General features: G+C 42.6%; 1 protein-coding gene across 2 annotated transcripts in view; it reads left to right on the plus strand.

Moving 5' to 3' along the window:
* Window positions 1-27039, plus strand: part of SRPX (sushi repeat containing protein X-linked) — a 149119-nt gene that overhangs the window by 94805 nt on the left and 27275 nt on the right. For both annotated transcript variants that reach the window (XM_077294776.1, XM_077294777.1), the window contains 2 exons: window positions 161-337; window positions 23927-24053. In XM_077294776.1, the coding sequence (XP_077150891.1) occupies window positions 161-337; window positions 23927-24053 (304 nt within the window). The remainder of the gene's footprint in view (window positions 1-160; window positions 338-23926; window positions 24054-27039) is intronic.

A 27039-nucleotide genomic window follows, 5' to 3' on the forward strand; every position in this document is an offset into this window, starting at 1 on the left:
TTGTGCTGATGCAGATCAAGGTTGCTCAATGTTCTGTGGACCGAACCTTACCTTATCTTTGCCACTTTCCAAAGATTACAGTTTAATACATAACAGTCGGGCATAATAGGTGGAAGTGTAAAAACTCTACTAATGTTTTTAAATGTTTATTTATGTATAGAGAAAAGATGCCCATCTCTCACCATGCCAGTAAATGGAGGATTCAAATGCACAGATGGTGCTTACTTCAATTCCAGATGTGAATATTATTGCTCACCTGGATACCAACTAAAAGGGGACAGAATTGCTACATGCATGGATAGCAAATCCTGGAATGGACGACCAGCAACTTGTGTGGGTAAGATAATTGTATGCGGAGGAAAAACTGAAGTGTGAATTTAGTTTAGATTGCCATCTGCCACTGACATCTTTTAAATAATTATAATAATCATTTTTATTTCTGTATTGCCAAAATATTCCACAGCACTTTACAATTCAGTAGGTTCTTGTACAAACAAGATAAAACATTACAGAGTAACACGTACCAAGAGGAGTGAGGGTCCTGCTTGTAAGCTTACAATCTATAAGGAAATAGGCGTGACACAAAAGATAGAAATAAAGTTCTTGACATGTATACTCCAGCCACTGATACAATATATAAGGGCATTGAAATAACCCGGCATGAACCAGTTACCAGTGTTATTAAGTAAATGGAAGGAAGAACAGGGAGCAGTTAGATTACAGCGGTGAGGCAACGAGCGAGTATAATTAAATGTGTATGTAGGGCCCACTTGAAACAGGGGATCCTGGTAATTAACTGGATTGTCTGGGTTAGTGCATTCTAGAAAACTGGTGAAAGCATGAGAGAAGTCCTGGAGATGGGAATGGGAGGTTCAGATTATAGTGAATGTTGGGTCAGTAGTGGAAAGGAGAGGATGGCTAGAGTGGTAGACAGAGACGAGGGAGGAGATGTAGGGTGGTGCAGAACTGTTAAAGAGTTTACGGGTAAAAGTGATAAGTTTATATTGGACTTTGTGCAAAGACTGACATCAGTGTAGCGTATGTACAGAAATATGATCCTGCATTCAGGATAGATTGGAGAGGGGAGAGTTTAGTAAGAGGGAGATCAATTAGTGCAGAGTGGCAGTAATCCAGGTGAGAATGAATCAGAGCAACAGTAAGAGATTTTGCAGTCAGAGATGATACAAGGTCGAATTCTAGAGATGTTTTTGAGGTGCAGGTGACATAAGAGAGCAAGTGATCAGATATAGAGAGTGAAGGAAAGAGCTGAATCACATATATCCCCAAGATAGCCACTGTGCTGGTAGAACCACACACAGAATTGGCAATTTCAGGTTTGGTTAGGTTAGTAGAGGTAAAAAGTAATGTAATGTTTAAATCTTGGTCTTAAAGTATATGCATAGCCAATAATCTGTTGTAATTAAAACTGGATAGTGCTGCAATATATTTTTTACTATTCCTTTTAATCCATTAACGTAGATTTTATCTTCTGTTTTCTGTACATTATTATGAATGTATCAGCTCTGCCTGAATTGCTGCTTACAGCATTTATAGACTTGATTTACAGCAACCACACGAGTTGTGCACTGTGTGAGGAAGTCCTAGCAGTGTTACTACTTTTGCTGCCAGTGAGTAGCCCCAATATTTTTCTTCCATCAAATATAGAGCATGAAAAGGAGTCCTACAGAAACACATAACGCCTCATGCACATATTTGGGATGTGTGTGTTGGGTTGGGGTACACGGAAAGTGTATTTAGTATAATGAACCTATTCCCCCCCAGGTGATTACAGTGCTTTTAGGTGAAAACCCGATCTGTCATCATTAGGAACTGAACACAGCATTATGCAAGGCAGCTCTTATAATAATAATAATTTTTTTTATAAAGTGTGTCCAGAATAAAAAAAATTTAATTTTTTTCCGCTGTAGAAATAGTGAACAAGCCTTGTCACATTACTTAGGATAAAAGCCAAAAACGGCATCTCAATTTGCAGACACTGTGTTTCTGGGTGCCCCTTGGATCCCAATCAGACGCCTCTCACACAGCCCAGCCAAACCACTTTGCCCTGACGAGGGGCAGTACCCTGAAACAGATTGCTAGAATGGTGTCACTTTTGGAACTCTTTCCAGAGTTATTTCCACATAAAGTGACACTGGTCAGAATTGTAAGATTTGGCCTGGTCATCAAAGTGAAAACAGGCTTGGAGGGTGAAGGGGTTAAATACAAATAAATATTTAAAATTTTTTACTTGAGGCACAAAACAAATAAAATAGTCTCAAGAGGATTAAATCATTTGAAGATTAAAATCAGGGTTAAAAAAATAAAACCTTGCACTGCATGTGCAGAGTTAATTATGTTTGATTTTTCAATTTTTCTTTAAGGCCAATGAAAGTTCCAAGGATTCTTCAATTTAACGTTGTATTTCTCTTATTGAGCCAACACAAATTGTCCAGTTCTCCCTCAGCCTTCACATAATTTGTAGAGCGTGACCATAGACAGCACTTTCTATAATGTACTGTGGTAACCTCTCACAGTAAGATCAGGAAATCTCTGCGGCAGAGAAATTGCAGTGACAAATTTAGTCCATGAGCCAAGAACCAAATTTGACGATATCGGTACCAAGCGGAGTGACTAATTCTCTTTGGTATTTTTAGGTAGATGCATGTCTGTAGTTTATTTTTTGATATGATAGCCCTTACATATACGTAGCTTATTAACCCCTTCAGCCCTAGGCCTATTTGTACCCAAGTGCCTAAGCCAATCTGACCTGTGCCACTTCATGGGCTAATAACTTTGGAACGCTTTCACCTATCCAAGCCATTCTGAGATTGTTTTCTCGTGACATATTGTACTTCACGTCAGTGCTAAATGGGAGTCAATATATTTTACCTTTCTATATAAAAAAATGCTAAATATTCGGAAATTTTGGAAAAATCGGCAATTTTTTAACTTTGAAATTCTCTGCTTTTTACAAAAATACTGATACCCCCCATAATAGTTATTAATTTACACTCCCCACATGTTTACTTCATATTGGCATCATTTTGAAAATGAAACCTTATTGTTTTACGACGTAATAGGGCTTATAGTTTTATGCGCAATTTTTCACATTTACAGCAAAACCCACTTTTCAAAGGACCAAGTCACTTCTGAAGTCACTTTAAGGGGCTTACATAACAGAAACCACCCATAAATTACCCCATTTTGCAAACTACACCCCTCAAGCTGTTCAAAACTCATTTTTAAAAACTGTTAACCCTTTAGGTGTTCCACAGGAATTTTAGCATGAGCCAAGAACCAAATATGACGATATCGGTACCACCCGGAGTGACTAGATGTAGTATTTGTAACAAAATTTAATCCAAGTTATGTAAATACACACTGAACATGTCATGTGCATATATATATATATATATATATATATATATATATATATATATATATATATATGTTACTCCATAATATCTTCAACATCGGACTCTGAATCTGACTGTTGTTCTACTGGCTCGTCTTCAGTACCCTTGTTCTGGCATGTCTGTAATCTGCACATGTCTGTGCACTTCAGGCCATTGCTGAGGCAAGTACACTGAGGAAGTTCACATGACCGCACACACTTGCAGGACAGTAGCTGTATAATAGCTTCTGGTGCTGGTGCCCCTTGCATCCACTTGACAACAAGCTTTCCGTCGTTATCTATCATCCAACCGCAGTCTGTTGGGTTTGCAACCCATGGCTGGCTCTGCAGACTTCTCCTCCAGATCGCAGCCTGGTAGTTTGCACGCAGTGCATGCATGAAAAGGCAGTCCTGGCAAGGAGGGAGTTGACTTGACTCTACCACTCCACGTCTGGCACAGAACAGCTGATAACGGAGCCTGTTTACCTCAGTTGTTTGGGTAGTTGGCAGGTACATGTGGCAGGTGATTTCCTGTAACTTCTCAAAAAGTTCGGTAGACACTTCCCATGAACGACCAACTTCCTGAAAGGCATCCTGGTATGTCTTGTTCATCTTCAACTGCTTGAGTGTCGTCATCTTCCCACGGCCAGCGAATGCACTGACGGTGTCACAGCCTGTAAATGCATGCATACCAATCAATGAATCACATACGCTGCCTCCCAATGTTCGGCTCAGAGTGGTGATATCCAGGAATCTTGTCCGGTTCTGTGTACCGCATTTCTGGAACAGGTGGGATGGGATTTTGTGGCACATGCCCAGACACAGGACCATGACATCAGTATCCTCCGAAGTGATGATGACCGACTTGTAACCAGATTCTGCTGCATGAAGAGCATGGAGAAGGAGGCGTTTGTCTGCTTCTTCTTGATTTGACTTAAGGTCAGCAGCCTCTTCCCACTGTTCTTTGGTGATCTTAAAGCAGAGCTGCTCACATGTGACATACAGCTCCTTCTCCTCAAGCTTCTCCCTGTGGTGTTTCGCCTTCCATTCTTCTACCAGAAACTTTATGAGACTTGCCTTGTTGGAGGAACTACTTAGAAGCTTTTTCCACTGCTGGATGTTGTGCCCATGTTGAATGTTCTTGAAATGGATCCCTGTGCCTTCATATCTGTTGACTCTTTCTGTATCTTTGATGGATGTCTCCTTGTAGACGTCAAAGACAATATCAATGCGCTTGCTCTTAGCACCCTCATGGATAGCGCGACTCATTGCTGTGCCTGCTAGCTGGCCAAATGTTGCATTGTTTCCCTTCAGTTTCTGAACCAGGCTCATCCCATCAATGATGGTTGCAGAGGGCTCGGGGATCACTTCTGCAGGACGAGCATTCCTCTCCAACTCCCTTGCGAGGGCAGCCTTGTTGGTCTTGCGGATAGACCCATCACCATTGGCAAGTGCCCATGGCAATGGACCCAGGGGATGAGTCAAGACATCACTCATTTGTAGCTTTCTGTTCTCAGCTACAAGTATCATCTGGCCAAATAGGTTTCTGTCAGCCTTCAAAATTACCTCCTTGCCAAGACCTTGTCTGCGTGTCTTCATTTGGATGTTAGAGAACGTTTTAAGTTTGTTCTTCGTCATCTTGTCATGAAACAATGTAGTTGGCTTATCGGTACCCAAACGCTCATCCTTGAATGTTTGATATGCATCCTCTCCTATACTGTATGCCCCTTGAAGGTCTTTGGCTACATCTGGTGGTGCTACAGTCGCTGTTGACAAACTGATAAGTTCACCATTATGCTCTTTGTTGAAGGGGTTCACCCAACCTGTCTCCAGCAGTTGAACGAAAGATTGGACATCGGCTTCATCTCTTCTAATCCTAGACACCTGTAGGTCTGAATGGCTGAAGTCAGTATATTGTTGGCCTACCAGGGCCCTCAGCTGCCTCAAGTACATACTGCGGTACTCTGATGTCAGGTAGAACCTGGAAACAGCTCCAACTTTGAGGCTGAAGCCTTTTGTGCCCCCTGGTGTCTGGGTGTCTTTGTTGATTGTCTCTTCAATGGTCTGGTCCACAGGAATTCGTCCAAAAGGATTCTTGCTACCGATCTGGACCGAAAAGCCACCTTGCATGAAGTATTCATGGACCTCTGGGTGTTCTATGGGCAGCCGAGACATTGTGGCATAGTAATAGGTTAGGTATCGGGCATAGTTGACCTTGTCATAGGCAAAACACCATGGTATCATCTGTCGGATTGCTCCTAGGTGAAGCATCCAGTTGCCTTCTCTTGAAGCTCGAACCAGGGCCAGCATGGTCTCGACCATGTCCAAGTATGACATCCAGAATGCTGAGAGTTGTTCATTTCTGAGGGTCTCAAGATAAACTTGAAAGAGCTTCAGGGTAAGTGTGCAAGATTCATTATCCAAGAGCTTTTCGAAGGATCCCTGCGACACACTGATGCGAAAGTTTGTGATGTTCTTCAGTGTTTCATCCAGATGGTGAAGGTCCCTTGCATGGTTTTCTTCTAGCCATGGAAGGAAGTTTTTCCAAGCAAGCCTCATAAGTGCTTCATAGACCAGCTTGTGTAGTCTCACTGCTCTGCCTGGGAGGTGTCAGCCTCTACAGAGGGAGATAGGAGCTCTGCAGAGAAGACCGGAGAGTCCTGTTCAGCACAGAACGTGTATGTGTCAGTGTGTGTGCGTGTGTTGGGGCACCTCAGGGTGTCTTCAAATGTGACATAGCCCCCTAGATTTCTTCCAGTAAAATTTGCACTCCAAAAGTCATTTGGCGCTCCTTCCCTTCCGAGGCCTGCCGTTCCCCAATACTGCAGTGTACGACAACATATCGGGTGTTGTTGTGTTCGGGAGAGATTGGTGAACAAATAGTGGGGTGCATTTTTTGCTGGTACACCTCTTAAAAATAAAAAAATGAGCCTAAAATGACACCTTCATGTAAAAAATGCACTTTTTCCATTTTCTCAACCAAGTGTTTCCAACTACTGTGAAACACTGGTTGGGTCAAAGTGGTCACTATACCCCCTAAAAGATTCCTTGGGGGTGTAGTTTCCAAAATAGGGTCACTTTTTGGGGTTTCCACTGTGGGGGTACCTCAGGCAGCCTTCAAATGTGACATGGCCCCCTAGATTTCTTCCAGTGAATCCGCCACCCAAAAACCACATAGCGCTCCTTCCGTGTTGAGCTGTGCTGTGTGCCCATACTTTAGTTTACGAGTACATGTGGGGTGTTTCTATAAACTGCAGAATTAGGGTAACCAAGTTTGGGTTTGCCGTTAACCCTTGCTAGGTTGCAGGTAAAATTGGATTACAATGTAATATCTGGAAAAAAAATGAAATTTTGAAATTTCGCCTTCATTCTGCTAAAATTCCTGTGGAACACCTAAAGGGTTAACAGTTTTTAAAAATGAGTTTTGAACAGCTTGAGGGGTGTAGTTTGCAAAATGGGGTAATTTATGGGTGGTTTCTGTTATGTAAGCCCCTTAAAGTGACTTCAGAAGTGACTTGGTCCTTTGAAAAGTGGGTTTTGCTGTAAATGTGAAAAATTGCGCATAAAACTATAAGCCCTATTACGTCGTAAAACAATAAGGTTTCATTTTCAAAATGATGCCAATATGAAGTAAACATGTGGGGAGTGTAAATTAATAACTATTATGGGGGGTATCAGTATTTTTGTAAAAAGCAGAGAATTTCAAAGTTAAAAAATTGCCGATTTTTCCAAAATTTCCGAATATTTAGCATTTTTTTATATAGAAAGGTAAAATATATTGACTCCCATTTAGCACTGACGTGAAGTACAATATGTCACGAGAAAACAATCTCAGAATGGCTTGGATAGGTGAAAGCGTTCCAAAGTTATTAGCCCATGAAGTGGCACAGGTCAGATTGGCTTAGGCACTTGGGTACAAATAGGCCTAGGGCTGAAGGGGTTAATAAGCTACGTATATGTAAGGGCTATCATATCAAAAAATAAACTACAGACATGCATCTACCTAAAAATACCAAAGAAAATTAGTCACTCCGGGTGGTACCGATATCTGGCCCGGCTCATGGACTAATTGTGTACATGTTCATGCCACAGAGTGTGCTCCTGTCATTATTGTAATCCCCATCTCATCACTATGAAGCTATGCGCAGTATATTAATTTATCCTGTATTTATGGCTCTCACATATACATTACCACTATGCACAGACTCCAGGCCACGTTTCCACAATGAGTTTTGGTGAATTTTTAATGTTGCAGATTATATAAATTACATAAATTGCTTTTTTCCTTGTGTTTTTCAGTACGTTTGTTTACATGTGTTTTTATTGCATTTTTTTGTCTCTTCTTGGCATGTCATGCTGTAAACAAAACTGCTTTGTTTTTTATACTTCCTGGTATTTGGCTTTGACAAAACTTTATTGATACAGCCGTGTGCGGAATAGATGCATTTTTTATGCATTGCCACATGGAAACGCACTAAAAATGCATGTGCAATCTTTAACTGCATCTAATGCATGTTTATGAGGAAAATGTGCACAGAAAATTTAGAGTTACCCACAAAGAAAATGTGGCTTTGAAATACGCACCCCAGATCAATTTACGTTAAGTAAAAAATAACCATAGTAGGCAGGAGATTTCTATAGTTCCCATCCACTTTGCTGGAACTGTAAGACACTGCGTTTTTGATTCATTGAAAATACGCAGCATTAGAAACTCACTAAAAGCTCATTGTGAGCCCAAAGCCTTAAAAAATAACCCCTTTAATTTTTCCCTATAAATCTGTCTTCAGTGAAGACAGATTTTCCCATTACTGAAATAAGAGATGCATCACAACTCTTTCTCGTGACCAGGGGCTCCTTCCCAGTCCCTAACGCTAGGGGGTACCCTAGCTTGCCAAGCTCCCTGGGTTACTTCTGATGGTGAAGATGCCAGGGCCACGTACCTTGCCTTGGCTCCTGAATCCGCCCTCAGTCTGTACCTTTGCCCCACCCAGGGAAGAGGGGAGTAGTAGTATAGTACACCAAACCAGACTAACAAGGAAATACGAACAGGGGTAGCAAAAAATACCAAACATACAAAAATACTCAAATATAAAACAGAGGAATACACTGGGGAGTGGAGGATGGGGTTAAACCATAGTAGGAGAAGAAATTCTCACACACTCAAAACCTAGCAACAATCACAGATAACTCCACCAAACGCCTTCTCCAATAATAACCACTAACATCCTCCAGCCATGCAGCATAAGTCATGCATTCCTGGGGGGAATAAAGTGCATTCCTGGGGGGAAGAAGCTGTACGCGAAACGCGCGTCGGAGACCCACACTGCCTAACTAGGTCGTATACCCTTTTTACACTTATGTTAATTTAAACTGATCTCCTGCTTTTGCCTGTGGTTGTTGCATCTAATGTGATGTTATGTTAGAGGTGTTTTTGGGATAAATGTGCAATACTTGTTTCATGGTAGCCTTTAAATGAGCACTATGCACTATGCACTTTATCTGATTGATGTACTAATGATGAATTCTTTGATTTCACATATTTGCATACAATTTGTTTTAATATCTTTATATGGCAACAACCAGTGGTAGAGAGAAATCTTCTATTAAGGAGATACACACACATACAGGTCCTTCTCAAAAAATTAGCATATAGTGTTAAATTTCATTATTTACCATAATGTAATGATTACAATTAAACTTTCATATACTATAGATTCATTATCCACCAACTGAAATTTGTCAGGTCTTTTATTGTTTTAATACTGATGATTTTGGCATACAACTCCTGATAACCCAAAAAACCTGTCTCAATAAATTAGCATATTTCACCCGACCAATCAAATAAAAGTGTTTTTTAATACCAAACAAAAAAACCATCAAATAATAATGTTCAGTTATGCACTCAATACTTGGTCGGGAATCCTTTGGCAGAAATGACTGCTTCAATGCGCCGTGGCATGGAGGCAATCAGCCTGTGACACTGCTGAGATGTTATGGAGGCCCAGGATGCTTCAATAGCGGCCTTAAGCTCATCCAGAGTGTTGGGTCTTGCGTCTCTCAACTTTCTCTTCACAATATCCCACAGATTCTCTATGGGGTTCAGGTCAGGAGAGTTGGCAGGCCAATTGAGCACAGTAATACCATGGTCAGTAAACCATTTACCAGTGGTTTTGGCACTGTGAGCAGGTGCCAGGTCGTGCTGAAAAAATGAAATCTTCATCTCCATAAAGCATTTCAGCCGATGGAAGCATGAAGTGCTCCAAAATCTCCTGATAGCTAGCTGCATTGACCCTGCCCTTGATGAAACACAGTGGACCAACACCAGCAGCTGACATGGCACCCCACACCATCACTGACTGTGGGTACTTGACACTGGACTTCAGGCATTTTGGCATTTCCTTCTCCCCAGTCTTCCTCCAGACTCTGGCACCTTGATTTCCGAATGACATGCAAAATTTGCTTTCATCAGAAAAAAGTACTTGGGACCACTTAGCAACAGTCCAGTGCTGCTTCTCTGTAGCCCAGGTCAGGCGCTTCTGCCGCTGTTTATGGTTCAAAAGTGGCACCTGTAGCCCATTTCCTGCACACGCCTGTGCACGGTGGCTCTGGATGTTTCCACACCAGACTCAGTCCACTGCTTCCTCAGGTTCCCCAAGGTCTGGAATCGGTCCTTCTCCACAATCTTCCTCAGGGTCCGGTCACCTCTTCTCGTTGTACAGCGTTTTCTGCCACATTGTTTCCTTCCAACAGACTTACCATTGAGGTGCCTTGATACAGCACTCTGGGAACAGCCTATTTGTTGAGAAATTTCTTTCTGGGTCTTACCCTCTTGCTTGAGGGTGTCAATGATGGCCTTCTTGACATCTGTCAGGTCGCTAGTCTTACCCATGATGGGGGTTTTGAGTAATGAACCAGGCAGGGAGTTTTTAAAAGCCTCAGGTATCTTTTGCATGTGTTTAGAGTTAATTAGTTGATTCAGAAGATTAGGGTAATAGGTCATTTAGAGAACCTTTTCTTGATATGCTAATTTATTGAGACAGGTTTTTTGGGTTATCAGGAGTTGTATGCCAAAATCATCAGTATTAAAACAATAAAAGACCTGACAAATTTCAGTTGGTGGATAATGAATCTATAGTATATGAAAGTTTAATTGTAATCATTACATTATGGTAAATAATGAAATTTAACACTATATGCTAATTTTTTGAGAAGGACCTGTATATATAGCCTCCTATGTGCATTATAATGATTGCATAAAACCTTAGTTTTCTTCTATCATCTGTGATATCAGGGTAACATATCTCAGTGACCCTTTGGGAATATGTTTATGGGAAGAGTGAAGGTTGGGATAGGCCACCTTGAGCAAAAGAGGTTAATTATTCCCATATAATAGGGCCAATATATGTATCATTATAAGCAACAACTTTGTATATGGTATCTGAGTGGTATGGTAGGTTATCTATGGAGACATTGATTTAACACATAGGTGTACACTATGGTTATGGTTATGTGAGTATTTATTTTTTTTAACATTGCACATTTGTTATGCTCTGGGATCTGGAGAGATATAAGGGACATTATTCTCCGCAAATCGATCATCCCAAGAAAATCTGCACTTGCAGGTTTCTGCTACCCTGGCGCACGTTTCGCATTTTGCTTTCTCAAGGGGTAATTAGATGTTCCGTCCTGCTTCCTGAAATATGTTCGGTAAAGAGTGTAAAGCCATATGTGCATGAGGAATACAACTCAGTCTCTGAGACATCTAGTTTAGTCCTGATACAGATCAGTTATTGAACGTTCATTGAGTTTACGTTGGTGTTCACCTGGGATTCGACACCTGGCTATGTCATAGAAACTGGCAGTAAATGTCTGAACCTGAGTAATTAGGACCAGAGAGACACCATTAGTCTTAAGACTTTTACTTACCCGTCTGAGTGTCATCAGTGTTTGATCGATGTCAGTTTTTACCATCAATTATTTTTATGTAAGAAAAAACAAATGACAGAGTTTCTCCTATTTATTACAATGTTAATCATGGACTGTACACTGATACCATCCTTGTGCTGCCTGTGTTTTTTTGCGGATCCATATGCTTGTATACATCATTTCCATCCATGACTCCAATCAAAAATGGACATGTCTCCTCTGTATTTTTTTTTTTTAAAACACACGGTCCACAAAGAAGCCTGGACATGTGAACAGCCCCATATCCTATAATGGGTATGTGTTCTACCATGAATAGAATAAATGCATAAAAAACGTGTGAATGAGGGGATAGGGTCATTTTACCTGACCTTATTTTCAGTTTTATTTGTGGGAAAAAACTGACCTTAGGTTTTGACATGGACCGTGAAAAAAATCGCAGCATGCACTAAGGCTGGTTTCACACTTGCGTTTTGATCTGCAGCGTTTTTAAAAAAAACGCATGTGGTGAAAAAACGCATGTAAAAGCGGCAAAATGCCGTGTTTTTTAGACGCATGCGTTTTTGCATGCAGAAAAAAAAACGCGGCATTTTGCCGCGTTTACATGCGGTTTCTCCTGCGTTCGCGTTTTTTAAATGCATGCTGAGAAGTGTGTGACAGCTGCCAATCATCAAAATCAACTAGAAAACCCACTATAAACAGAAATAGCTAGGGTTAGGGTTAGGGTTAGGATCCCTAGTAACCCTAGGGATCCTAACCCTAACCCTAACCCTAGGGATCCTAACCCTAACCCTAACCCTAACCCTAGGGATCCTAACCCTAACCCTAACCCTAGGGATCCTAACCCTAACACTAAGGGTTAGGATCCTAACCCTAACCCTAAGGGTTAGGATCCCTAGGGTTAGGGTTAGGATCCCTAGGGTTACTAGGGATCCTAACCTTAGGGTTAGGGTTAGGGTTAGGGTTAGGATCCCTAGTAACCCTAGGGTTAGGGTTAGGGTTTTCTTGTTTTCTCTTGTGTTTTCTTGCATTTACATAGACAGCAATACATTTTTTTGCCGCGAAAAAATGCCGCTAGACATTACTACAGGTTGCATTTCTGCAACTAAACGCACGCGTCAAAAAACGCATGCGTTGCCGAAAACGCGTCAAAACGCATGCAAAAAAAACATGTGTTTTTTAATGTTAAGTATAGAAAAAAAACGCATGCGTTTTTTAGCGCTAAAACGCTGCAGATCAAAACGCAAGTGTGAAACCAGCCTAACATCTTCCGTATTTTGGATAAAACTTGACTAGTCAAGTCTATGGGTGCGTAAAAAGAAATTGCATCCTATATGGATCATCTGTTTGGCATTCAAATTTTATAGATATTTTGCAATTCTTAACTTAGGAAATTGTTTTTCGTCTTGTCAATTTTATTCAGTACTGATGTATAAGAATTAATTCCATACGGACGCAAAAATGGCGATAACTAAATCAAATCAATAACTCTACAGCTAAAATCCCTCCTCTACTATTTCTTCTTTCTCTCTATTCAATCTTGCTCCCCCAGAAGATAAAATATTTCAATTCATATATTTGCTATAACGTAACTACTTATTGCATCTAAAAGGAAGTCTATTGATGTTCCAACTATTTCAGATATTATAGAAAAAATGGACTCTCATAATTCTTTTGAATAATCTTTTGCTTTAAGAAATCTCTCTTAAAAAATTATTATTCTAGCTGGTCTTCCTGGAATAAATACTTCTCCCCAACCAGGAATAACCTCTCTACATAAATATTATTATTTGTAGCCAGAAACTATGTAGATATGACTTTATTTCAATACATATACATTGAAAACCTGTGAAGTTATAACTATGAATATAATACAGATGATCTTTCCTGTATTTCCCTTTTTCCCTCATTCCCTATTTATCTTTTCCCAGCCCCCTTTTTTGTCCACCTTTTCCTTTCCCCTTTTCTCTTTCCTCCTTCTCCTCTGAATCTCTTTCCCTAGTCTCTTGTTTGTTTCTTCTAAGATATAAGTTTGTTTTCATGCGGTTGATGTAACATTTTATTTTCCCCTATATTGCAAAATCCCCCCCCCCCAAAAAAAAAGAATTATTTTAAAAAATGGCAATACGGATTGCATAAGGATGAAAATATAAATGAAGAATAGTACTTTTTTTCTGGCTATTTTTTTTTAAATCCGCTCTTGTACACTTAGGAAAACTGTCCTGTTGCATCTAGCACCTGGTTTTCTGCTATTTTATAAAAGTACCAACATGTTTGTGTGTAATGGTTGTCCTACACTAGACTTATCATGAAGTAGCAGCATGATGTAGGAAAAGATGTAATGACTAGGGTAGCGAAACGGATCGGACATTTTCAAAAATCGCCGACTTTCGGCAAAGTCGGGTTTCGTGAAACCCGACCCGATCCCAGCGTGGGATCGGCCATGCGGTCGGCGATCTTCGCGCCAAAGTCGCGTTTCGTATGACGCTTTAAGCGCCATTTCTCAGCCAATGAAGGAGGATGCAGAGTGTGGGCAGCGTGATGACATAGGTCCTGGTCCCCACCATCTTAGAGAAGGGCATGACAGTGATTGGCTTGCTTTCTGCGGCGTCACAGAGGCTATAAAGGGGCGTTCCCGCCGACCGCCATCTTACTGCTGCCGATCTGAGCATAGGAAGAGGTTGCTGCCGCTTCGTCAGAAGCAGGGATATTGTTAGGGAGGAAATATTAACCCCCAAACCGCTTGTGCTGTAGCGATTTCCACTGTCCAACACCACCTTTTGTTTGCAGGGACAGTGGAGGCTAAATTTCTGTGCATCAGCTCTGTAGCTTATTAGGCTCCCTGATAGCTGCATTGCTGTTTGTACGCCGCTGTGCAAACCAACTGCTTTTTTAAAAGCAAAAGTCCTGTTGCTCCTTTCTGCACAGTTCTATTGTTTATTTGTCCACACTTTTGTGTGCAGCAGTTCTTTTTATTGCTGCCACACTTGTCCTGAGATCATTGTAGGGAGATTGTTATTGTAGTACAGTCCCTTTTTTTACATATATTTCCAGCCACTTTCTGCACTTATATTGTGTAGTGTAATACAGTGGGCCTGGTTTTTGCAGCAGTCTCCCACACAAAAAAAGGGAGATTTATATTGCCACTAAGTGCATCTGCGTCCGTTCTGTTTGGCGTATATCTGCCAGCCACGTTCTGCCACTTATACCGTGTAGTGTAATACAGTGGGCCTGAATTTTGCAGCAGTGTCCCACACATAAAAAGGGAGATTTATATTGCCACTTAGTGGATCTACGTGAGTTCTGTTTGGCGTATATCTGCCAGCCACGTTCTGCCTTGTACATTGTGTGGTGTAATACACAGGGCCTGTTTTTCCCTGCAGTCTCCCCCCCCCCACAAAAAAGGGAGCTTTAAATTGCCACTTAGTGGATCTACATGAGTTCTGTTTGGCGTATATCTGCCAGCCACGTTCTGCCTTGTACATTGTGTGGTGTAATACACAGGGCCTGTTTTCCCCTGCAGTCTCCCCCCCCACAAAAAAAAAAGGGAGCTTTAAATTGCCACTTAGTGGATCTACGTGAGTTCTGTTTGGCGTATATCTGCCAGCCACATTCTGCCTTGTACATTGTGTGGAGTAATACTCAGGGCCTGTTTTCCCCTGCAGTCTCCCCCCCACAAAAAAAAGGGAGCTTTAAATTGCCACTTAGTGGATCTACGTGAGTTCTATTTGGCGTATATCTGCCAGCCACGTTCTGCCTTGTACATTGTGTGGTGTAATACACAGGGCCTGTTTTCCCCTGCAGTCCCCCCCCCACAAAAAAAGGGAGCTTTAAATTGCCACCTAGTGGATCTACGTGAGTTCTGTTTGGCGTATATCTGCCAGCCACGTTCTGCCTTGTACATTCTGTGGTGTAATACACAGGGCCTGTTTTTTCCTGCAGTGTTCCCGCCAAAAAAAGGGAGATATAAATTCTCCAAAAGTTAATATACATCTTCTACCTTGTTTAACAGTAGCATATAACGGTTTTTATATTGGTAACATTTCCGCAAAAATGAGGAAGTCTGGTGGAAGAGGCCGTGGGCGGTCGTTGCCAGCTGGTACTGATGGTGGTGGTGGTAGTGGAGCATCTGGTGGTACTGGGAAAAGCAAGATAGCACCAATGGCTCGAGGTGTTGAGGCAGCGTCATCGTCTGGCTACACAAGGCCTCGAAGGCTCCCTTATCTGGAGGTGGAAAACAGCTTTCAAACCCGGAGCAGCAGGAACAAGTTTTGGCTTTCCTTGCTGACTCAGCCTTTAGCTCTTTCACCTCCTCTTCAGAAGCTTCGAAATCTAAAACCAGCGAGTCGTCAGTGGCTGCTCCAGGTCCGGAAAAAGTTGCTTCCTTGTGTCCTTCACCCAAAACAAAGGTGAAGGATGCGGCAGGCAACACTACACTTTACTCCATGGAGCTCTTTACACATACCGTGCCTGGGTTAGAGAGGGAAATTGTTAAAAGTCCATTACAGGATGAATCGGACATGGAGTGCACAGATGCACAGCTACAGCTTGATTATTATGTTGTTCCATTGACTCGGATCACTACTTTGCCCTCGCAGTGTACTGAGCCCGAATCTGACTCTGATGAGACTATGGTGTCCAGTCCCGAACGCTATAGCACCTTACACGTTGACACAGAGGACGGTGCACATGACATTGAAGAGGAGGTGGTAGATGACCCAGTTGTTGACCCTGATTGGCAGCCATTGGGGGAAGAGGGTGCCGCTGCCTGTAGCTCAGAAGCGGAGGAGGATGATCTGCTGCATCCATCTACATCGCAAAATCTGTCATCTGGCAGGCCTGCATCAGGCCCAAAACGTGTGTCAAAAAACACAACAGGTGTAGGACAGTGTTGCAATCCGGTGACAGTAGCACGGCATGCAAAGCCTGAAAAGGTATTCCATAGTAGGACGAGTGCAGTGTGGCAATTTTTTAACCAAGATCCGAATGATCAGTCCAAAGTTATATGTAAGAAATGCTCCAAGACCTTTAGCAGAGGGAAGAATCTACAAAGTTTAAATACAACGTGCATGCGTAGACATCTAACCAGCAGGCACTTGGAAGCATGGACTAACTACCAAACTTCCCGTACGTTGATGCACCTGCTCATATTGAAGTTAGTCAGCAACGCAACTTTGCTTCCCTCACTGGAAGCCCACTGGTTATGGCACCACCAGTAACAAATGTGGAGGTATTGTCGCAAGGCCAAAGCAGTCAGGGAATCACAAGGTTCTTGGTTGGAAACACTGTAGGTAGGCCCACATCAAGAATACCATCACCAAGCCTCTCTCAATCTGCCATGTCCACCACCAACCCAGCTAGTTCCACCATATGCAGCTCTCCAGTCCAGCTTAGCCTACAAGAGACTCTAGATAGGAAAAGAAAGTACTCTTCCTCTCATCCGCGTACACAGGGTTTGAACGGCTACATTGCTCGACTAATCTCGTTAGAGATGATGCCCTACCGGTTGGTTGAAAGCGAAGCTTTCAAAGCCCTGATGGCCTACGCAGTACCACGCTATGACCTACCCAGTCGACACTTCTTTGCGAGAAAAGTCATCCCAGCACTCCACCAACATGTCAAAGAACGCATTGTCCATGCACTGAGGCAATCGGTCAGTAGAAAGGCGCACCTAACAACTGATGCATGGACCAGTAGGCATGGCCAGGGACGTTACGTGTCCATCACGGCACACTGGGTTAATGTGGTGGATGCAGGGTCCACAAGGGACAGCCATAGTGGCACAGTTCTGCCTAGCCCACGGTCTAGGAAACAGTTGGCTGTAGGCGTTTGCACCTCCTCCTCCTCCTCTTCCACAAGCGAAAGCTCGTCCACAGAGCTCAGTCGCATGAACACTCCATCCGCAGCTACCAGTGTTGCACCCGTGGTGTCCCATTATGGAACAGCTAGTGGTAAGCGTCAGCAGGCTGTGCTGCAAATGAAGTGTTTGGGCGACAACAGACACACCGCGGAAGTACTGGCCGAGTACTTGCAGCAAGAAACTCAGTCATGGCTGGGCAGTGTACTTCTTGAGGCAGGCAAGGTAGTCAGTGATAATGGAAGGAATTTTATGGCTGCCATAGCCCTTTCCGAAATGAAACACATACCTTGCCTGGCTCACACCTTGAACCTTGTGGTGCAGTGCTTCCTCAAGAATTAGCCACTTCTAACAGTTGACCTCCGCTGAACAAAGCTATGCCACCTAAATACTCCTGTTACCAATTGTGAACTGCATGTAGCCTACTTACTTATTTGTGCCTAGTAACTGTGTCAGCCTCTCATAACAGTTGTCCTCCCACGCCGAAACAAGCTAGGCTGCCTGGTTAGTCCTGCTAGCAGTTTTGAACTGCATTTAGACACCTTTTTTTAGGTTAGGCCTCTGTCTGTCTGTCTGTCGGCGCCACACATTACAACTGCCCAAGCCCCCCCCCCCCCGAAACAAGCTAGGCCGCCTGGTTAGTCCTGCTAGCAGTTTTGAACTGCATTTAGACACCTTTTTTTAGGTTAGGCCTCTGTCTGTCTGTCTGTCGGTGCCACACATTACAACTGTCCCCCCCCCCTGAAACAAGCTAGGCCGCCTGGTTAGTCCTGCTAGCAGTTTTGAACTGCATTTAGACACCTTTTTTTAGGTTAGGCCTCTGTCTGTCTGTCTGCTCCACACATTACAACTGTCCCCCCTGAAACAAGCTAGGCCGCCTGGTTAGTCCTGCTAGCAGTTTATAACTGCATGAAGCCACAGTTTTTTATTTTAGGCCTCTGTCTGTCTATCTGTCTGTCTGTCTGTCGGCGCCACACATTACAACTGCCCCCCCCCGAAACAAGCTAGGCCGCCTGGTTAGTCCTGCTAGCAGTTTTGAACTGCATTTAGACACCTTTTTTTAGGTTAGGCCTCTGTCTGTCTGTCTGTCTGTCGGCGCCACACATTACAACTGTCCCCCCCCTGAAACAAGCTAGGCCGCCTGTGTACTCCTCTTACCAATGTAGAACAGCATTTAGCCTACTTATTTATTTTGTCCTAGTAACTGTGTCAGACTCTCACAACAGTTGTCCTCCACCGCTGAACCCAGCAAGGCCGCCTGTGTACTCCTCTTACCAATTGTGAACTGCATATATCGTTCTTTTTATTTTACGCCTACTCAGTGTGTCAGAGCCACTAATTACACTTGTCCTCCTCCGCTGAATTACGCTATGCCGACTGTGTACTCCTATTACAAATTTTGAACTGCAATTAGCCACCTTTTTTAATTGTTGCCCTACTCTGTCTGTCTGAGCCACTTATTACAGTTGTCCTCCGCTGAACAAAGCTATGCCGCCTGTATACTCCACTAACCAATTTTGAACTACATTTTGCCTACTTTCTTATTTATGCCTACTAACTGTGTCTGCCTCCCATTACAGTTGTCCTCCACTCAACAAAGCTGAGCCTCAGTTTTCATCCGATGTCAGATATTAAACTTCATTTAGCCTACTTGTTTGGTTGGGCCTACTAACGGTGTCTGCCGCTGCTTGGTGTTCTCCTCCACTGAACAAAGCTGAGCTTCAATCTTCTGGCTTTCAGCCTACATAACACATGAAACTGTATTTGGCCTACTAGTTTGGTTGGGCCTTAGTAACGGTGTCTGCCGCTCCTTGCTTGTCTCCTCCACTGAACAAAGCTGAGCTTCAATCTTCAGGCTTTCGGCCTATAGGAAATTTTAAACTGCATTTGGCCTACTAGTTTGGTTGGGCCCTAGTAACGGTGTCTGCCGCCCCTTGCTTTTCTCCTCCACTGAACAAAGCTGAGCTTCAATCTTCAGGCTTTCGGCCTATAGGAAATTTTAAACTGCATTTGGCCTACTAGTTTGGTTGGGCCCTAGTAACGGTGTCTGCCACTCCTTGCTTTTCTCCTCCACTGAACACAGCTGAGCTTCAATCTTCAGGCTTTCAACCTACATCAGATATTAAACTGCATTTGGCCTACTAGTTTGGTTGGGCCCTAGTAACGGTGTCTGCCGCTCCTTGCTTGTCTCCTCCACTGAACAAAGCTGAGCTTCAATCTTCAGGCTTTCGGCCTATAGGAAATTTTAAACTGCATTTGGCTTACTTGTTTGGTTGGGCCCTAGTAACAGTGTCTGCCGCTCCTTGCTTTTCTCCTCCACTGAACAAAGCTGAGCTTCAATTTTCAGGCTTTCGGCCTACATCAGATATTAAACTGCATTTGGCCTACTAGTTTGGTTGGGCCCTAGTAACGGTGTCTGCCGCTCCTTGCTTTTCTCCTCCACTGAACAAAGCTGAGCTTCAATCTTCAGGTTTTCGGCCTACATCAGATATTAAACTGCATTTGGCCTACTAGTTTGGTTGGGCCCTAGTAACAGTGTCTGCCGCTCCTTGCTTGTCTCCTCCACTGAACAAAGCTGAGCTTCAATCTTCAGGCTTTCGGCCTATAGGAAATTTTAAACTGCATTTGGCCTACTTGTTTGGTTGGGCCCTAGTAATGGTGTCTGCCGCTCCTTGCTTTTCTCCTCCACTGAACAAAGCTGAGCTTCAATCTTCAGGCTTTCGGCCTACATAACACATGAAACTGCATTTGGCCTACTAGTTTGGTTGGGCCCTAGTAACGGTGTCTGCCGCTCCTTGCTTGTCTCCTCCACTGAACAAAGCTGAGCTTCAATTTTCAGGCTTTCGGCCTATAGGAAATTTTAAACTGCATTTGGCCTACTAGTTTGGTTGGGCCCTAGTAACGGTGTCTGCCGCTCCTTGCTTTTCTCCTCCACTGAACAAAGCTGAGGTTCAATCTTCAGGCTTTCGGCCTACATCAGATATTAAACTGCATTTGGCCTACTAGTTTGGTTGGGCCCTAGTAACGGTGTCTGCCGCTCCTTGCTTGTCTCCTCCACTGAACAAAGCTGAGCTTCAATCTTCAGGCTTACGGCCTATAGGAAATTTTAAACTGCATTTGGCCTACTTGTTTGGTTGGGCCCTAGTAACGGTGTCTGCAGCTCCTTGCTTGTCTCCTCCACTGAATATAGCTGAGCTTCAATTTTCAGGCTTTCGGCCTATATCAGATATTAACCTGCATTTGGCCTACTAGTTTGGTTTGGCCTACTAACCGTGTCTGCCGCTGCTTGGTGTTCTCCTCCAATGAACAAAGCAGTGCCGCCTGTTTACTCCTGTTACCAATATTGAACTGCATTTAGCCTACTTTATTCTTTGGGACTATATCTGTGTTTCCTCCTCATCCTGCCCATTGCCCAGCCACTGCTAGATGAGTCTGCTGGTACATTGACCCAGACCACTACATTCCCCTTGCACTCTACACAGCCAGAATCTGACCCTGCTGAAAGTCAGGTTCCCCTTCCCGCATACTATACCACCTTACACGGGGACAAAGAGGAAGGTGCAGATGAAAGTGCAGGTTCCTTCATCAGGTGGGGGAGCATACTCGTTGGCGACGTCACTGGCACAGGGCCCCTCATAGTATGCAAAGGTGTCTCTGCCGGTGGGAGGTGCCACCCGCCGTCAAACACACCGCCGTACTTTGAGGGGCCCTGTGCCAGTGCCAATGCGAACAAGTGGGCCCCCCCGCTTGCTCGGGATCACAGCACTTGCAAAGTTTTAATACTTACCTCTCCCGGCTCCACCGTCATGACGTAGTCCGCTTTTCCTGAGCCCACAAAAAACTTGAGCCAGCCCTCCCCCCCTCCCCACAACTTTAGCCAAATGACCCCCAATTTTCAATGCCTAACTATTATTATAAGGTAAATTAAGATTCACAAGCTTAAGTGACAAGAATTGATGTTTTTGACATTAAAATGGGCACTGTTGGTGTTTTCCTGTCCTCCACTCACTGCCAACTTTGATTCCCCTTTGACTTACATTGGGTTTCGTGTTTCGGTCGATCCCCAACTTTTCGCGATAATCGGCCGATTTCACTTGACCTGACGTTTGACAAAGTCGGGTTTCGCGAAACCCGACTCGATCCTAAAAAAGTAAAAGTCGCTCAACCCTAGTAATGACTACTTATGGTGCACACAATTGGAGAAGCAGAATATATTTGCCTGATTTCCACTAGATGGCAGTATATACATACAGTTGGATTGAACAGCTTTCACAATATGGTGCCATGAAGCTGTGCAGTTAATAAGAAACTTCTCATCCAAGGTTTTCTGCTGACGCCAATCATAGATTTCTTCAGCATGTAGACCATAATGCAGCTGCATTGCAATACGGGATGCTTAGGCTTCAATTATTCTTAGTCTTTATACATAGTCCACCATAGAGTATATTACAAGAGCAGCCCTGAGTACAGGCTCACAATGAGATATCATGAAATATAATCTAAACACAGATATTTCACCATCCGAAAACTTCTGAAATAGAAAATGGATCTAGACAGAATCCAAACTTGTAGTGCATTTATTAAAAAAAATGTCAAACTGCGCCCTATTTCTTACCCATAAGGACATGCAAGGAATTCTATGTATCTCATTTCAAAATCGTAGTTGCAAGTAATCTCTATTATTCCCTATGGGTAATAAAAAAGCAAGCAATCCACACACATGAAATTGCTTGCCACTCAAAGTCACAAATGACACTTAGTTTGCCAACTTAGTGAAATGATATTGCTTGAAGGGGTTTGAGTTTCACAGTAATAATAATCCAAAAATAGATCCATGCCCCCTATTTGTTGTAACCTTTCAATTGATTTATTCAGCTTTTTAATAAGTTCTTGGCTTGGGGCAACATCCAGCTATAGTGAGGTACAATGTAATAGCACTGCTCAATCTAGCAACAGAAATTTTTTTCTGGTGTTTTAAACTACTTGAAAAAACACTTACAAAAACACCAGTGGTTTTATGGCACTTTTAGTGGCATTGTTCATTCAGAGTCACTTTGTATATACATTTTATTTTGATGTTTGTGAAAATCCATAGAAGCCCATGGGAAAAACATTAGAAAAAAACTGCAAGCACAGAGCATAATTAATTTAAAAAAAAAAAGTTGCTAAAACAGCATTTAAATACCAGTGAAAACACTATTAAAAGGGTATTCCTATCTCCAAATTCCTATCCCAATTATAGTAGGTGTAATAATAATAATCATAATAATATATACCTCCAATTAGAAATGTATAGTTCTTCTGATTCACTATGTTTACCCCATGTGCAGGCATTGCAGTAGCTTAGTTATCCTTGGTTACAACCACTAACAACTAACTAACTGTCATTATATCAGTGGTCATAACCATTGATACCTAAGCTACTACAGTGCCCAGCACATGCGGAAAGCGGCATAGCGAATCAGAAGAACTAGTCTACATTTCTAATTGGAGGTATTTACTAATATTATTATTATTATTAACATTATTATTAATATTACACCTACTACGTATTGGGATAAGATCTTGGAGATGGGAATACCCCTATAAATGCACGTGCTTACTCATCTAAATATAGAAAATGCTAAAGAAATGTATGTAACTGAGCCCTTTATTATTGCTGACAGGGTCAGATTGGAGCACATAGAGCCCACTAATGGAAGACATCATGAGGGCCTATCCTAAATCTTTACAATACCAATATTTTCACTTTTAGCTTTGAATTATTAACCTCAAAGGTTTAATAAGTCATTATATTCCTAAAAACATTAAAAAAAAAGAGGCAACACTATTTTTTATGTTAAAATGATATCATGATAGAAACCTGACAAACCCCACTATTGTCAATAAGATCCATCAGCAACTGTTGGTGTCATTACAGATCTGGCATTGGCAAAAGTTTAATATTTCTTTTGCTATAAAGGAATAGAAAAATAGAAATAATGATGTGGATGGGCACCTAAGAATAATACCTTCAGGTTTGATCACTATTATATTACATGAACACATTTATTTTAATCTTAATGTAACAGTATCTGGGGGTTTGGTTGTTAACCCCCTTCTCGACATTGGATATACTTGTACTTCCGATGTCAGATCCCAATGTATGACGCGGGCTCAGGAGCTGAGCGCTGACTACATAGGCAGCAAAGACTGGGCAACATAGTGTTTAGTGTTGAGTCATGAACACTACTCATGTGCACCACGCTCTCCTCCAGCTCTCTCCCTCTCCTCCCATTTGTAATTTTGTAAGAGGAAAGACAAATTATCTGCTGGATAGTTAAAAAATTGTTCCGTGTTATAATAATGCTAACATAATAATACATTTTAAGTTTTCACATACTTTTTTCAGTCTGAAGTGAAAGCAGGGCTAATGCTAGTGTTAAGGGCTTGGTTAGGACAGTTGCATAAAAATATATGAAAAAATAAAAGAATTATAACAAAGCATAACTTTTTATTTTTAACATTTTATGAAAAATGATTTACTAAAAGCAGGATCAAACAGCAACTAAAATTGTATCAGTATTTTTTAAAACTAGAATACGTGGGTAGGGAAAAAAAGGAGGCTCAATACTAGACTTGTGGAAGGGAGTGAGGTAGGGCTAAGGGTTCATGGGCTAGAGGGGTGGTGGTCAAAATGCTTGCCGCACTATGTCAATGTACTATCCAGCCTTGATTATAATATATTACTCCTGTGGATATTATGTTTCTAGATTTGGAGCCTCCAAGGATTCAATGTCCAAGTGTAAAGGAGAAAGTTGCAGAGCCAAATAAACTTACTGCGAGAATCTTCTGGGACACTCCAGAAGGACGAGACACAGCAGATGGAATCTTAACAGAGTAAGTTGTATAATTACTTACAGGTGGAAAACAGGGATAACAGTCAGGCCCAGGTCCAGTTCTGCCGCTGTCTTTTTTTATGCCTTCTGGCACTAGAGTAGGGAGTGGGGACATCTTGTTGCTGTGGGATAGTGTTTCCACCTTTTTGATGAAAAAATGTTAACTAAGTACCCCGTATTTTTTATATGTGTTACTACTTATTTAGTGTACAGCTTCCATACATTGTTTTATCCTATAGTATATTTGTTTGTTGGTGTCCTTGGTGTGGATGTGTATCTGCATATTGCACTTGCAGTAGCAGGCATGCTGGCCCATATTTTTGGTTTAAGTTGCATAATTAGCAGTCATACAGTCTGCAAGAAATTAATCTCTTTAAATGAGTCCATGTATCTGTCTATGTCCCGGTGGTAACTTGCATGCCTTCTGAGTGCTGCCCTACTCACCATGGTTACCGCGTGACTTCTCTTCGTGTCTAGCCAGCTTACTGAGTTTGCCTTTTGCAGAATTCCTCAGCACTGCTGCATCAGCATGTGGCTTCCATCTTCTTTTAGGGGGCCTGGATGGTCTCTGCAGGAATTTAATCCTGCTGTGTCCTGCAAAAATTTGGTTCCCTGGCCTATCCCGTACCAGCAGGGTCTTTATTAGGCAGCTCCTCCCACTACTCCTTGCCAGAATATTGGTTCCTAGCCTGTTAGTACCTTGATTAAGCATATCTCCATACTCTGTCTCCCGTTATCAGCAGCCTGTTAACCAGCTGTGTTTGACTTCTCCATCCATGACTCTGGCTTTGTTCTGTGAAGTCATGCTACCTGCTCCAACCTCGGATCATCTGACAATGCTTTTGTTTCGCCTTCCTGCACCTCGTACCCACGCCTTTTATCCTCTGGTCAGCTGCTGAAGTCCCGAGACGTGCCCTGGTGTGGTACCTGGTGTCTACCAGCAGACCAGCCTATCCTCACCTTCAGAAACCTGGTAGACACTTAGTTACGCCCCTCCAGAGTAAGCCCAGCCAGTGGCGCAGTAGGTTCACACCCACCAGTCTTACAGTCTATAAAATATATTTATCAAAATACCAGAGATTAGTGTCTATAACTAGTAATGGGTGAACCCCTGGATGTTCGGGACCAGCAGGTTCAGTAGCCGAACCCGGACACCATTCACATGACTAGGGGCCCGAACATCCAGTGTTTGTGCATGACAGCGTGGCAAACACTGCCTCTTATCGGTGGTAAGATTAATACCACTGGTCAGAGCGCTGCGGCTCCCATGTTGTCAGATGATAGCAGGAGCCCGCAGCTGTAACCGGAGGATGGGACTACTTCTCCTATCAGTTTGCTCCTGCTATTGCTGATGTGTGTATTCAACAACCGATGCCTGTGCTATAAACAAATTAATTTTTAAAAATGGCATTGGTTCTCCTGTATTTTTGATAACTAGCCAGGCAAAACTGACAGCTGCAGGATGCAACCCTCAGCTGACAGCTTTAGCAGGGCTGGTTATCAAGAAGAGAGGCGTCCCCATGCGCATTTTCTGGGGCGGCTGTGTGATGCTATTTTTAGGTTGGAGAGGGCAAATATCCATGGCCTCTTAGCAGCCTGAGAATACCAGCCCCCAGCTGCTTTAGCTTGGCTAGTTGCCAAAATTGGGGGGACACCACACCTTTGTTTTTGTTATTATTTATTTAACTAATTGATAAAAACGAATTGGGGACCCCTCTATTCTTGATTACCAGCCTTGCTAAAGCTGACAGCCAGGGTTGCAGCCTGCAGCTGTCAGTTTTGCCTGTCTAGTTATGAAAAACACAGGGGAACCAACGCCATTTAATTTTTTTTAATTTATTTATAGCACAGGCGCTGGTTGATGAATACACCCATCAGTGGCGCCTGCTCTCGCTGTTATCAGCGACAGCAGACGTAGGCTGATAGGAGTTGTAGTCCCATCAGCCGATGCCTGTGATCAGAGGTAAACCTTTTACCTACTGTCACAGCTGTGAGCTCACGCTGTCATCTGAAGCAATGGGAACCGCAGAGCTCTGACCAGTAGTAATAATCTTACCGCCTATCAGAGCCGCCAGTGTTTCTCTCATTGTCATCCAGTTGACAGCGCGAGAATCACCTGGTGTTCAGGGTGCTGAACCCAAACAGTAACACAGACTTCCTGGTGAAGTCCGTGTTGGGGACTGTGGCCGAACAGTAGGTGTTTGGTACGGACCCTGAACTTTACTGCTCAGGGTAACCCATCTCTATCCATAACATTTAGTAAATTAATCGTGGCAAAAGTACATAAAGTCTAAACACAACCTAACTTTCGGGGTTGTAGAAGCACTAAAGAAGTACACTATGTATAATAATTTGAAGTTATTATTAACCATAAGAAAAGTTACATAGTTGCATAGGTTAAAAAAGGCATAGGGCCATCAGGTTCAACCTTTCATCACCAGTCATACAGTTGTGTGAAAATGTGTTTGTCCCCTTCCTGATTTCCTATTCCTTTGCGTGGTTGTTCCAGTTAAATGTTTCAGATCACAAAACAAATGTAAATATTAGACAAAGATTTTTTTAAATGAAGGTCTTTATTATTAAAGTAAAAAGATATCCAAACTTACAGGGCCCTGTGTGAAAAAGTGATTGGCCCTAAACTAATAATTGGTTGGGCCACCCTAAGCAGCAACAACTTCAATCAATGGTTTGCAATAACTGGCAATGAGTCTGGCAATGGTAATGGAGAGGGTGATGTAAAAGATAAAAAAGCATACTATGGCTAAGAATATGGGTGCTACTAATAGCCACTTAAGCACCACTACCACTCGCACCAGCTTTAGTACAACTATACGTAAGTGTAAGGGGGTGATAAAAACGGTCTTGTATCCTAAACATGTCTTGGTTAAATGAATTTATTTTGCTACTTTGTAATGTTGTTAAAAATATGTATTTATGCTGTATACAGTGCTGCTAAATGTACATTATTGTTAGGGAAAGTACAGTAC

Source organism: Ranitomeya variabilis, chromosome 3, assembly GCF_051348905.1.
Source record: "Ranitomeya variabilis isolate aRanVar5 chromosome 3, aRanVar5.hap1, whole genome shotgun sequence".
Taxonomy (NCBI): Eukaryota; Metazoa; Chordata; class Amphibia; order Anura; family Dendrobatidae; genus Ranitomeya; species Ranitomeya variabilis.